The sequence below is a fragment of the Macrobrachium rosenbergii genome, chromosome 13 (assembly GCF_040412425.1).
Source record: "Macrobrachium rosenbergii isolate ZJJX-2024 chromosome 13, ASM4041242v1, whole genome shotgun sequence".
Classification (NCBI taxonomy): Eukaryota; Metazoa; Arthropoda; class Malacostraca; order Decapoda; family Palaemonidae; genus Macrobrachium; species Macrobrachium rosenbergii.
This window is the reverse complement of record NC_089753.1, coordinates 13,350,129-13,365,466: the sequence shown is the minus strand read 5'-3', so window position 1 is coordinate 13,365,466 and position 15,338 is coordinate 13,350,129. Positions and strand designations below refer to the sequence as shown.

The 15,338-nt window shown below is 32.3% G+C and overlaps 1 protein-coding gene across 2 annotated transcripts in view; it reads right to left on the bottom strand.

The window, feature by feature from the left end:
* Positions 1 to 11,357: 11,357 nt before the first annotated feature.
* The window catches only part of LOC136844914 (protein C-mannosyl-transferase DPY19L3-like), a 46,536-nt gene continuing 42,555 nt past the window's right edge, over positions 11,358 to 15,338 (bottom strand). Inside the window, exon 14 of one of the 2 annotated variants that reach the window (XM_067114240.1) lies at positions 11,358 to 14,279. In XM_067114240.1, coding sequence (XP_066970341.1) covers positions 14,121 to 14,279 — 159 coding nt within the window. In that variant the 3' untranslated portion in view covers positions 11,358 to 14,120. The remainder of the gene's footprint in view (positions 14,280 to 15,338) is intronic. The other variant, XM_067114241.1, reaches the window with a different exon arrangement.

The window sequence follows — 15,338 nt, the reverse complement described above, 5'->3', positions numbered from 1 at the left end:
AGAATTATACTGAGATTAGTACATTTCCATGGTCCACCTTTAACTTGATATGTGCCGCTGGCCTTTGCCTACTAATGTATACCATCTATATATATATATTATATATATATATATATATATATATATATACATATATATAATATATATATATATATATATATATATATATATATATATATATATATATGTGTATATAGTATATTGTTATGCAGGTCCTTCTGCTGATCAGTTAATTATTAACCCTTAAACGCCTACTGGACGTATCATACGTCGACTAAAATTGTCTGTTGTGTGCCAAGTGGATGTACCGTGATCCTCGACTACAAAAATTTCAACCTTCGGTCAACTTTGACTTGACCGAAATGGTCGAAAACGCAATTGTAAGCTAAAACTCTTACATTCCAGTAATATTCAATCATGTACCTTCATTTTGCAACTAATTGGAAGTCTCTAGCACAATATTTCGATTTATGGTGAATTTTGAAAAAACTTTTTCTTACGCCCGTGCGGTAACTCGGCCGAAAATTTCAGAAATTCTTTCGTCATTTTGTCGTAATTTTTGCACTGTTCTATATTAGCCGTTACATAAAGTTTTATATATGAAAATGTGCGCAATTTCATGTACAATACAACAGAAAAGAACTCATGGTTGTAGCTTTTATCAGTTTGGAAATATTTTCATATAAATTACGATAACTGCCAAAATTTCAACCTTCGGTCAACTTTGACTCGACCGAAATGGTCAAAAAACGCAATTGTAAGCTAAAACTCTTACATTCTAGTAATATTCAATCATTTACCTTCATTTTGCAACCAATTGGAAGTCTCTAGCACAATATTTCGATTTATGGTGAATTTTTTTGAAAAAACTTTTCCTTACGTCAGCGCCAGAAATTCTTTCGTCACGTTGTCGTAATGTTTGCACTGTTTTATATTAGTCGTTACATAAAAGTTTTATATATGGAAATGTGCGCAATTTCATGTAGAATACAACAGAAAATAACTCATGGTTGTAGCTTTATCAGTTTTGAAATATTTTCATAAAATCAGGTAACTGCCAAAATTTCAACCTTCGGTCAACTTTAACTCGACCGAAATGGTCAAAAAACGCAATTATAAGCTAAAACTCTTACATTCTAGTAATATTCAATCATGTACCTTCATTTGGCAACAAACTGGAAGTCTCTAGCACAATATTTCGATTTATGGTGAATTTCTGAAAAAAAAAAAAACTTTTTCCTTACGTCTGCGCGCGCGGTAACTCGGCCGAACATCTCGGAAATTCTTCGTCATGTTGTCGTAATGTTTGCATCGTTTTACATTAGTCGTTACATAAACTTTTATATATGAAAATGTGCACAATTTCATTTAGAATACAACAGAAGATAGCTCATGGTTGCAGCTTTTATCAGTTTTGAAATATTTTCACATAAATCACGATAACTGCCAAAATTTCAACCTTCGGTCAACTTTAACTCGACCGAAATGGTAAAAAAAAACGCAATTGTAAGCTAAAACTCTTACATTCTAGTAATATTCAATCGTTTACCTTCATTTTGCAATAAATTGGAAGTCTCTAGCACAATATTTAGATTTATGGTGAATTTTTGAAAAAAACATTTTCCTTACATCTGCGCGGTAACTCGGCCGAACATCTCAGAAATTCTTTCGTCTCGTTGTCGTAATATTTGCACCGTTTTATATTAGTCGTTACATAAAGTTTTATATATGAAAATGTGCGCAATTTCATGTACAATACAACAGAAAATAACTCATGGTTGTAGCTTTTATCAGTTTTGGAATATTTTCATATAAATCACGATAAATAGAAAAAATTCGACTTTCGGTCAACTTTAACTCGACCGAAATGGTCGAAAACTGCAATTGTAAGCTAAAACACTTACAGTCTAGTAATATTCAATCAATTAACTTCATTTTTAACAAACAGGAAGTCTCTAGCACAATATTTCGATTTATGGTGAATTTTTGAAAAAAACATTTTTACGTCCGCGCGTACGAATTCATGCATCATTTTGTGATAATATTTTCTCTGTTGCTTTGATCGTTTTACATTTGTTATATACCAAAATCATCGCAATTTAGTGTACAATACAATTAAAAAAATTAACTCATTAGCTTTAACCAAGTTTATAGCGCAATTTGTATACAATTATGTTTTTTTTTGCTGTCATATATTCCAATATTTATATATGATAATGATATTTTTTTAATTTCTGATGGTTGCATACTAAACATCAGGCAATGACAAAAAGGAGCCAAAAATGAACTCTTAATCTTAAAAACTAAGCGCTGTGATTTTTGAAAAACTTTTGTCCACTTCAAGGCTAACTCACCCCAACGCCGCTGGCATACGGGAGACGTTTTTGTAAATAGAGGCTCGGGGTTTAAGGGTTAATTACTATAATTCATGTAGTCCTGCTCTACCCAAGACCCACATAATCCTGTCAATTAAAACTAAAAGTTACCCCAAAAGATAACAATTAACTGAATTAGATTAGGTCGCCAGTCGGAACTATGTTATTGAATAATTTGATTATTTCTGGAACAAATGAATTACATAAAACCCATTTATTACCAACCTAGTCCCAACAACGAAAGAATGCACTGTTCCAGTTAGGGAATTTACACGAACCAATTAGTCCCCTTCAGAGACAGAAATATTTTCCCTACTTCAGTTATAACGCAACAGATAATAGTTCTCATAGCTCTATTGTAAGCAATTCTAGTGTATTAAAATCTATTCCTCTTCCAAACAGTGGTATGATCAGGTTCCAAGGCTTATCTGAATATTACTTATAATTGACCTCTCCCTAAATCCTACTTACTGCGAGGGGAATATCTTCTGCAATCTCACTAGGCAATAATGGTTATACTTTATATACTCGACTTCATACAGGGAATATGGTTCCACCAGGATCTTTAGTCAGTGGCTAAGGAAGGGGGGAAAAAAAGAAAAAAATGGAAGTACAGTGGGAGAAATACCAGGTCAGCAAATACTTGTCAATTCCAGACTTACCTTCATGTAGGCTGCTTGCACACTGCAAAGGACACCCAGGATATGGAACAACGCGTAACATCAATTCATTTAGTAAAAAGACGAAAAATTACAAACGACAGAGCTATCAGGAGCACGGACAATAATGCGTGTACCCTGTTGGACTCCCGTGTTCTGTCTCCCCAACTTTCTTGGGTCAGATCAGGCCGCTGTGTTTTCGTAAACAGCGGTCCTTCCATAGCCTCCAGCAGTCTGAAAAATGACAAAAACATAGCCAATACATAGTACAGAGAAAAGGAATGCTTAAGAACACCCTCACTAGAGGTGACCTAGTGAAAACCTCCCTGTTGGATAGGTCTCTAATACCAACTTATAAGCTGTTAGGAATGGTTAATTTTGAACACACAACTAGCTCCTGCCCTCTCTCTTTCCACAGAGAAAGCTTCTCCCTGGCTTTGTCCTTCTTTTGGTTTGGATTATATTCCTATTAAAATAATGCAGATAGGTCGAACAGTAGAATATTTATAAATATATATAAATATATATAATATACATATATATATATATGTGTGTATATATATATATATATATATATATATATATCCCATATATATATATATATATATATATATATATATATATATATGTAATTGTAATAGCACACAATGCCCTCTTAACTTCTCGAATTCTTTGAAGGGCTTTTCTTGGATATGCTTGTCACTACAAAGCTGTAAGATCCAAGCGTGGTCAGGTCGGCAACGTGACCTGCAAGATTATTAATGACGCTGGTTTGTTTCCAACCGGCATCATCATAGTCTCTTAAATATCTTGGCTTGGATCTTATGGCTTTGTAGTGGCAAGCATATCCAAAAGCGCAAACAAATTCAATTAGTTAAGAGGGCATTGTGGATATTACAATTACATATGTATCTGGTAAAAAGTAACAGTAGATTCTACATTATATATATATATATATATATATATATATATATATATAAGAATATATATATATATATATATATATAATATATATTAATACTTGATTTTATACGATTCGAGTTAAGTGAATTCACAGACTTGCAAACTTTTCATTGGAACCTAACTAATTGTCATACGCAATTTTTTCACAGACTCGTGATATTTGCGAATCCTAGAGAAACCCTGCAAAAGTGTTTGTGTACATTTTTATATAATTTATAAGTTTTCAGGATTTTATGTGTAAATTAAAGAACATTAAATAAAAATAATTCTCTCTCTCTTTCTGTGGTGAGAGAATTTTTATGGTTACATGTAGTGTATATGTTTATTTGTTTTGTATGAAAAATAAATTATTTGCCAAATAATAAGTACTGTGCTAATTTTCAAATATTAATAAGATTAAATAATAATAATTTCTGTATTAAATTATGTGAGATTTGACACAAACAAATATCATTTCCCAATCTCTTCTGAAACCTTAGAAGAGAGGGGTGAGGGAAAAGCTGTCAAATATGTCAACCGTTGCCCACAGCTTGTCAAAGGATTTCTACATACTATCTATTTCTGTCTTTTTCCTATTTCCTTCTTAAATCATGAATTTCCATCTTTTGATATCTAACGCAAGAATAACCACTCTCTCTCTCATGTTATTATCTCTCTCTCCATAATAATTCATAAATAATTTAACTTGCTATTTTAAGTAAGGACAACTCTCTCTCTCTCTCTCTCTGTCTGTCTTCATAATAATTAATAAATAATTTCACTCTCTTAAGTAAGGACAACCCTTATCTCTCTCTCTCCCTCGTTTGTAGTTAGCCCTCACCAATTTTTATAACTTATAATTTCTCTGCGCGTCTTTACCCGCACAGTAGATAGTTTAAATTAATCTAATTTTACCTGTAACATCTACTGAACTGTAAATGCGCTAGTGTGGCAAATACATTCTAAAACATAGAGACATACCAACTAAGAGTGTATTAGTCCAAATGAAAATCACTGTTTGTTCATGAAACAGCATTTCAGAACAAAGAGAAGGAGATGCAGAATAAAGAAGTTTTTAAAAATGAGGTTGAGAAGACTTCTAAAAATAGATAGGTTGGAAGGGGAGAGAGAAATTCTCTTCCAACTCTATTTTTATGTCAACCATTTATTTCTTTTTTTAAGGGTAATGTATTAAGCTAAATTTAAAATGAAAGTACAGTAATTTTAATTTCATTTAAAATTTAGCTTAATACTTTATAATATGATTAGGGTAATTTTTAGAGTTTAAAACTCTAGAAATAAGAATTTATTAGCATTTTTAGAGACTGTGCCAAACTTACACAAAAATTTGCCCTGTGTGAGGGGTTCTGGAACCCTAACACTCACATTAAGTTTGAGAAGTATGACTATACGTGTGTATATATATATACTGTATATATATTCTATATATATATATACTGTATATATTCATTAGATATATATACTGTATACACAGGCAGTCCCCTGGATTACAACGGGCTTGGCTTATGACGTTCTGAGCTTACAACGCTCTTCAAATATATTAATCAAAAAATTACTTCCGGTTTATGATGCATGTTCGACAGAAGAAATATGGCTCCAAAATGGCAGAATGGTCAAAATTTGGATTTTTTTATGAAAAACTCAATAAAAATGCAGGTTACATTGTTTTCAAGACACCCAAAGGATTAAAAGTAAGGTTTTCTTAAGATTTTCGACGATTTTTCAATTTATGACGCAGTGCAGAAACGGAACCACAGTCATAAACTTGGGACTGCCTCTATGTATTATATATGAAATATATATTATGTACACACACACACACACATATATATATATATATATATATTATATATAAATATATATTAATTTCTGACACTGGGAGTACAGGGCATTAGCAACTCCTCCACACAAGTCATAAAAGAAGTTGGAATCTTAAGTACTACATACCTGAGGTTCTTCCCGGGCAGGTGCCTAGCACCCAATATACCAGTGAATTTTACCCAATTTCCTGACTGAGCAGCGAAGAAATTGCTAACATTTCATTCAACTTAACCCCCTTCACCAGAGATATGATGAAATAAACAAATGAGAATGTTTTTCACAGAAATTAATTTCTCGACTCATATCGAGACTAAACCCCAATCTTTCTAGTGAGAGTCCTAGTGCCCAACTTCTATGCGAATTTTACCAAACTTCCCGCCCAAAATCGATAAAACTGCTAAGATTTTATTCGACTTACCTCCTTCACTGTGAGATATGATGGAAATGAAAACTAAGAAACAGAGGTTGAGAGCAAGTGGAATATAGTGAATATTGTAAGGTGAAGATAGTAAGAAAAAATCGGTACTGTACATACCTAGATGAAGGTTTATACTGATAAAAAACTGATCCAATAAGTAAAAAGCGCTAAAATTCATGAAGCACGTATGAGGTCAGTCCTTTCTCTGCATCACAGATGAGGGCATTAACAAAGATGGAGGAGATTTTAAAAAGGTTTGGCAACAAAGTGCTATGATTCATGACTGGAATATATTAAGAAGATTATACTGCAAATGATGGAGTTGCTTATAGGAATGGTGTCCAGGGACTTGAGAGTTTACATATAATAATTAAGAAGGTCTGGGTATGAAAGAAAAAGTGAAGAGCAGTTAAATCAGAAAAATAGTGGATATGGAAGTAGCGAGAAGGAAACCAGTAGGATGACCCTGAAAATTATGGAAAAGGGCATATATGAATGCCTTTACTAGATGGAAATTCATACAGTGTGGAAGACTTTTTTTTTTTACAATAGTATAGATACCTCATTTCATGTTCAACCTCATACAGGGAAAATAAAAAGTATAAACATTAATGATGATGATAAGTGTTCCTATCTTTCTTACATCATTTGAGTGAAAACATTTTACTTTTGTGCTTAAAATTTCCAGGTAATCATTGATAACATTTACAAGCAATTAATGTCTACAATTTCTTGGTACAGTATTGAGTGTCATTTTAAGAACTTAAAATGTTTAATGATGATTAAAGAACTGGCAGTTAAAAGTCTTGGCTATGCAATATCTGACACTGAAGACAAAAATTGTACATGATGATACTTCAGAATTTACAGTCTTAGGCTGATGACTTACTTTCTTAGAGGTCATGAAAGTCAATTTGAAGGTGTGCTAGAGATGCAACAAACTAGAAATTTTATAAACAGAAACTTCCAAAGACTACATCATTAGTGCATAAAGTCCCTAAATTTTCAACTACTGTTATGTATTTTCATTGTCTACTTTCTTTCAGGCAAAATAATTTTTCTTCTTAAATGCTAAAAACCCCATTTAACTGTCTTATCCTAAAAAACCTAAAGGCACCCTGAAGTAATTATTCTGATCAAAACAACAACTGGTTGATCAAGGGAAGTTTTAGATTTAGTAGAACTAACACTTTAGATCATAAAAACTGAAGAAATGCATAAGACATTAAACAAAGGTTAATATACAAACAATGTTAAAAAGTTAATAGAAATCTTTGGTTTATTTGGAAAACATACCTACACATCACAAATAAAGTATAAACGTAACAAAGAACTCTGCTTAAATTTAATCTCTTCAGATGGCCTGACTTTCACCAATTAGAGTACTGGTATTCACTTTCAATACTGCAGCTGTTCCTCAAACTAATTACACTTGCAACTATGTGAGTTATTTATCACTCCTACATCTCATTAGCAATTAACTGTCTCTTTTGGTTTACAAGTCTAAAGTTTATATCGAATTATGAGCTAGTAGATGGGCCAAAAGCACATCATTTGATAAATTTATTTGAGGAAGAAATTTAGGGAACTGTAATAAATTAAATGGTTTCATCAACTATTACAATACATCTTATGAAACTAATTTCTGCTATGATAGCAGTAATACAAAATACATGTAGACCTGTCAGGGAGCACAAATCACTATGCTACTAATTTCGTGTCCCATAAGGATAAGATTATGAAAAGCCTGACGTGGGTTTACCTCAGTAACAACTTTAACCTCAATATAAAATTATTGGCACATCTCTAAGCCTACATTTACAATAAGTACAATGAAAGACTAAAATAATCTGCAAAAAGACATAATTGAAAACTAATGAATTACCTTCAATAAAAAATAATGACTATTGATAGATTATTTTACATGGTACCTATCAAAATCACAAATCCCTTCAGGGGAATACATCAGATGCCCATTTTGACAACCACAATAATAATTATATGATATGATATGGTATATGATATGATTATCAATATTTCTAATCTAAAAATACAATCACTTTTGCCAACCAATATATCAATGATTTGACAACATGTTAATTAAAAAACATGAAAGAACTTTATTGTTACATAAAGCTCCTCACCTTACAAATTTAGTTTTGTTCTAATGCTTTCACAGAGTATACAACCAATGCTAATTGAAAAAGCATAATTATTATTTAAAAGCTGTTAAACTATGACTAAATACACCACACTTCATGATAAAAAAAGCCAAGGAATAAAAAAATCCATGTACAGTAATCGATCGTGAAACTCTTGGGAGTACACTGAATGACCTGACAAGCCTCTGTGTACTATCAAAATTTATCACATAAAAACAATAGGAAATGGAATGTGTAGGGGAATAATTAGCCAATTCCAGTTCTTGCATTCAGTTATCTTGAAGTATGAAAGTGATGAGCAAAACTGCATTAAAACTATTGCTATACTGGCAATTGGGATTGTTACAGTTTATAAAAATTAAAACCATAAATGGAATAAAACTAACTGAAAATCATACCTCAGTCATATATCTCTGTGGAAATAAAATATCTATAAGTTAGTATGTTACCAACTGAATGAATGCATGACTACACTATGTATATTAATAACAAAAAAATAAGACAGAAAACTCAAAGCTTGATAACTACCGACTGAAACTATAAGGTATAAGCTAAAACTATGTTATTGTACACAGTATTAGCAAATAACTGGAAAATGCAGTGAAAATAGGCACAAGCAGAATGAATATAAAGATAGAGCAAAGTTTAGCACCCAGTGGTAAAACTTTCTGAGAACCTTCTATAATCATGCCCTACTAGCTGTGTCACAAATTCTTATCTATTTTAGTCATTACACATCTTTTAGCATGAAAAAATGCAACATGATTACTGTTTATTTACTAAAAAATTCTGAGGTTTTCCTGATAACAAAAACTTCAGTCCCATTTGGGAATATCACTTTCAGTGTGCTGCATAGGGCAAATCCTCCCTTCAGTCTCAGCTTCAATACTTTTTGTCAATTCTCTCTGGTGCCTTCCCCACTATCCATCTAGAGTCTGTAATTGCATCACCACAAATGTCACCCCTCATTCATGGACAAACCCTTAGAGAAAGCCATATGAGTGTACGGATGTGTGACTAAGTGATCTGGTTAAACTGTTTTCATAATGATAATAATTCCTTAAATTAGTTTTACATTTTCAAAAATTAAATTTTCCAATATGAGAAAAATATAGTACCACAATCTTTGTGACAAACAGTAATCAATTTGCAAATTTAATCTTACTTATATGGTTAAATAACTGTCAAAACTATGGATACCAAGATAAGCCATTATAAATATGTTTTAGTTCAAACATTTACATGAGTTTTTTTTTTTCAAGTTCTGACTAATAATCCAGTGGATGTGATAAGCTAATCTTCTGAAACACTGTTCTATCACCTAAACACCAGTCTAACGTAACAACGATTTTTTCAATTATGATTCTTACTTCCTTTTAAAATGAAAGCATATATTACCAAAGTACTTCTTTTGCAACCTAAAAGGAGGTACTGCCTACAGTCTGTCTTGGATGGCCCTCTGTGGTCAGGTTTAACTATTTTAAAATAAAAGAAAATGATTCCTCTGCTTGACAAAGAAAGACCTACTTATCTATATACCTAGCTTAAATTCAGATATCTAGCTTTATGGAATTTAATTCAAAAGTTCACGGATTAGAATTTAAAACAAATAGTTTTTTCAAAAAACTGTTAGGGTAATGCATTACAGGTTCTTATAAGAACAATGCCTTAAAATACAAACTATTTCCAAAAGGTGTTTGTACCTTTTGAAATAAGATTTCACAACATATTTTAGAAACTGATCAGTAAACTGAATTGCACAACAAAGCAGTGTAAATGCCTATTTGTTAAATGAAAATTCTGCAAGCCTAAGGCACTGCAATATACAAGATTTTAAAACGAATCACAAAGGAAGTAAAGATTTCGTAACTCAAAGCCAATAAAGACAGACTAAAGTCACATTTCTCAAAGCACTTTTCTCTTTCAAGGATTACCATACTTTATGGTGCACTTATCACAACCAAAATGTTAGCTGGGAAAATAAGACAACTCAGATTATTTGCCATCCTGGGTATGGCATCCAACCTAGAAAAAGAGAGTATAGAAGTCATGGTGGAAATATGTTTAAAATGAAGAACTTAAAACTTATTTCATAAAGATCTATAACTATTAAGATACTACTAAAAGTAAAACAAAGTTTATGGTAAATATGTGAATGTTCCTTGAGACAAAAATTATTAATCTCATAAGAACTCAAGTAGTGAAGAGGAATCAAAAAACTTACTGTTACATGTGAGTAATTTTAGGCAATGGGTACAGGTGAATGCTTTAACACCCAAAATAAAAAAGCTGTTGTTTATTGTGCTGTTTACATAAAACTGGCCATTAATTTCTCTTTAAAAACAAAAATATACATTACGCAGTCTACCCAAACTACCTAAAGTGCTTCTAGCATTTACTACTGAGGTTGGTTCTCCTCTGCAAATTATACAGGTAAGAAAACATCCACAGTATTTACTATATATTTCAACAGAGTTAATAAGTAAACTGTACGTCCCTGTCATCACATCCAACAATTTGTACTTGTACTAGACATAAACTTGACACTAAAATTGTACATTGTAACCTTTTTGGTTATTATAATAATTTTTATTTATTCAGGATATTAAGTAAAGAAAAATGGAAATAATATTATACTAAAATTACTGTGCTGAATCTGAAAGAAACTGGAAGGTATTCTATGACTCCACACTAGGCCACAAATTTTTCATGTTAGTAACATATGTTACCAGTCAACCACTTAAACCTAAAGTTTGGTTAACTTACCTTACACAATAAAAGCTTACATAAAAAGTATAAGTCATATGTAAGACAGTATTTACTTTAATATACTAACTGTATATTTGATACCACTTTCCAACCATCCACCATGGCAAATGCTGAATTACTAGACATTAATGAATTGAAGCCTATCAATGTGAAAAACATATAGTATGCATTGACCAAAGAATGTATATTATGGTGAAAGAACCCTAAAGTCTTATGTAATAATCAAGGACTATATTCCAAAATACTTTCTAGCACATATAAACTAGAATCTCTTCTACCATAGCTCAACTTTGTGAACCATTCTCTACTATATCTCCCATTGGACATCAAGCAACTACTATCTCTCAAAGTTGTGCTGCACAGTGATTCCATTTGCCCTCCAATAATCAATATGGCATGAGAAAGAAAGAAAATGATGAATGTGAAAAAACAGAACAGAAAAAGTAAAACACACTTGGTTTTACAATTTACAAAAACATAATCTCCTGTTATACTTGTCTTGACTGAACAAGACATAAATAATCTTGCTCCAATAAATATTTCGAAGTAACTGTACCTTTGAATAGTTATGACACCACCTGCCACAGCTGAGTAAATTCCTATTTGATCTTCCTTAGCATTTGAAACATTCCTGTAAGTTCCTTATGTATTAAATATATCTTTGTTCCTTTATTGCAGCTATCACTTTGTCACTAATTAAATGTCTTCTGTATCCAAAGAGTATTGACTCAATCTATCACATCAAAGTTATTTACTAATCACAACCAAGTTAGTTAGCGACAAAGAAAACATGAACCCTACTAGTTTATATAAGAAAAACTTTGTAACATAACAATGCCGTGTTACATTAATGATGATTATGACTGTTGAAATTTAAGCTGTCAGGCCAAACACTGGAGCCATTCAGAGCTTAAGAAATTGAAAAGAGGGAACTGAAGTGGTCGGACACAAAATAAAGAGATACATACAATAAAGATGGAGTACAAGGATCTGAAGGTAGAACTGGGAGAAAACCCTATAGTTGAACTAAGTAGTAGTTAGAGATGTGGGACAGCAAGACTGAAAAAAGCTGGAATGGATTATATTAGTAATGATTAATATACTGAATGGTTTTGTCACCTCCTTAAGCAGGCATAATATCAAGAACCTGCAACTGTAATGATATTATACAACCCCTTATATATAAATATAAATTATAGCCTAATTGGAGAATGATTACAAACACATATGAATGATAACAGATTGATAATCACAAATACAGCATCTATAGTAGCTTATTTTCAAAAAGAAAATAACTGTCAATTAGTGGTGATTTAACCTTTTTAGTGACAATTCATCTTTAAAAAGAAAAAAACCGTCAATTAGTAGCGATTAACTTTTTGTAATAATTCAATCATGTATTAGAATCCAATAACATACAGAAGCATGAATTCTTTTAGTGACTGTATTTCAAGTGCAAAATATGGGAAAGGGTTCTTACAATGTACACATGTTAGAACAGCAACTATTGACACTAATGTTATTAAAAATATAGCTGCTACTTTTAAAAAATATGTAAAAAATAATACAACCATACTGTGTGCAGAATAAGCAGAAAATGTGACCACTGTAATCTACTACTGCTGTCCCTTGTCATTTGTGGGGGTTAAGGGAATGGGCAGGAGGGCTGTGCTAAATCTGCAAATAATTTTTGTCCCCTAAACTTTGTCTTTAATACCACAGAATTTTAGGTATCCCAGAACATTAAATCTAGTACATAAATCTTTTTATCACCATGAATGCATCAGCATTCATTAAGTAAATAAATTAAGTAAAATAAATATAGTACAATATGTAAACAGAAGTAATAAAAATTATAAATTTCATATCAATTGGAAATATTTTTTAGGGTCTAAAACACCTTTTGACTCCTTATGCCAATTTAAGGATAGGCTGACATCCACTTCCACATCCAAATGTCTTTAACACAATGAAGATGAATGATGATAATCATGAAACAGATTTGACATACCAGTTATGAGACTTTCACACGTATGTCAACACACGAGCAACTCACTGCAACACTACTGATTATTAACTATGTTCTGTACACTAGTTTTTAACTGTAACACATTACAAAACTGCTGTTTATTAAAGCATCAGAAGTGAATCAGTATGTTCCATATAAAAAGGACTGCAAGTTTCCATTACATTTTTCTCTATATACTTTGCTGTCACCTCATTTATCTTGTAATGGCAGACAAATGCAGCAGTCGAATTGACTTCCCTTAGAAGGTCTTCAATTTCTTGTCTCTTATCAGCAATTTCAGAGGCAGTGTATTTTTGACCCATAACAACATTATTCAAAGGTTATTAATGTAATAGACACCAAAAAATGAGAAAAATACGAGATGATATGATCACTGTGAGAGCAACAGGTTAATAAGCTGCCAAAATCTGTGACATTCACAAACATAATGCAATGGTCTGTACATAGTTCTTTTCACAAACTAAAACTTTCTACAAGTTCTCTTTAATTTATATTTATGTATATTTATGAAGTGGAAAAAAAGGAGCTGATATTAGGAATAGACCTTCAAGATTATTGGCTTCCTAAACTTTCTATACTTTCTTTATATTTCCTATGCTGTGAGCATCATCATCAGTTTCCCACAGTATGCCACAAAAATAGAAAATATTCCAATTTAATTAGTTATGAATGAACTGCAGATTTTTAAAACTGCAAGTGGATAGTATATAGCTAATGTGAATAGCAGGGATAACTATGTTTTGATTAACAAGATTTACTGGAGCAATATCTGCTACAGCAATGATATTTCCAGAAATCTAAAAAATTGGTTTGTTATTTAATAGCAATATGACACTGATACATTTGCTGAATTTGCAATAAGTACAAAAATGTTAAAAAATGGTCAACTTTGTATGCAACTACAAAACCAACATATTCCCACTACTATGTAATTGCAACTCTATATACTCTGAATGTTTTGTTGCTCATAACAAGAGAGAAAAACTGCTTATAGTCTTTTTTATCATATCGGACGGCGTGGCAAAATCTTTCGTGAGCAGCTTTCTTTAATCCATGTATCCCATGAGTACTGTTACGTGGTACCTGTTAAGAAAAAATCTATTAAAATGTGTAATAATCCGAGAGAAAATTTTATACAAACCCACTTAGCACATAATTTGCCCTTTTGCACACATGAAATCATCCCCATGCTTTAGTTCCTCTTAAAAAGAAACAGCAGTCACGGCAGTAATCAACTTGTGCACGGACCTCATATTGTGAAGCAGCTATATGACTCTCTATTCATGCTGGCCAATCCATGAGCTGCAAGAAACAGCATGGTTGGGAAGCAGGAACTCTATTGGGTCTGTATGAAAAAAATTAATTTTGTTTTAATAAGACATCTGTTTCATTACAGATCCATTGTTTATAATTAGCTGATGGGAGTGAGCCATCAAAAACTTAAAATTGATTAACTGAGATTTGCAGTAGGTTGATTTAACTAACAGAGCAGAGAGAGAACTTAATCAATGTGTGTCACAAGGAGGCAATTAACCCCCAGAGAGCCTACATTATAGAGCCAAAATGGGATAATACACCTAGTTACTTATTTTGATACATCTCTTGGGCAAGAAATACTAGCAATATCTCCCATAAAACTTTTCATATTGATGAATGTCTGCCTGGGCAAAGAAGATCCTCTACAAAATTAGCATGGTGTTTGGGTGATGAAATGGCTTGGTCCAGTTACCTTGGATTTATGCAGTTCATGGACTTTTCTTAAAGTTGTAAGCCTTGAAGAAAGGGCATCTCCAGCATTAGAAAAGATAGAGAAGCCTGACTAAAAGCTCATGTACATTCTTAAAAAAATCCCCTTTGGGCCAACAAATACCTGAATCACATCCACACAGTTCCAGAGCTAAGACTGGGACAGCCTTTGAACTTATGCTGGATGGCATCTGAGTGTGAAAGTTTAGCATTTCACAGTTTCTGCTGCATCTGTGGAGGTTTCTCCAACCTTGAGGAGACTTCTACATTGATCTGTGAGAACCATAACAATTTTGACAAACAGCTCTTCTGGCAGTCAATGAGGAACAACTGGGGTCACTGACAGATCCTCTGAATCTAGAACTTGTCTATTACTACTCTGACCCAGCTAAAAAA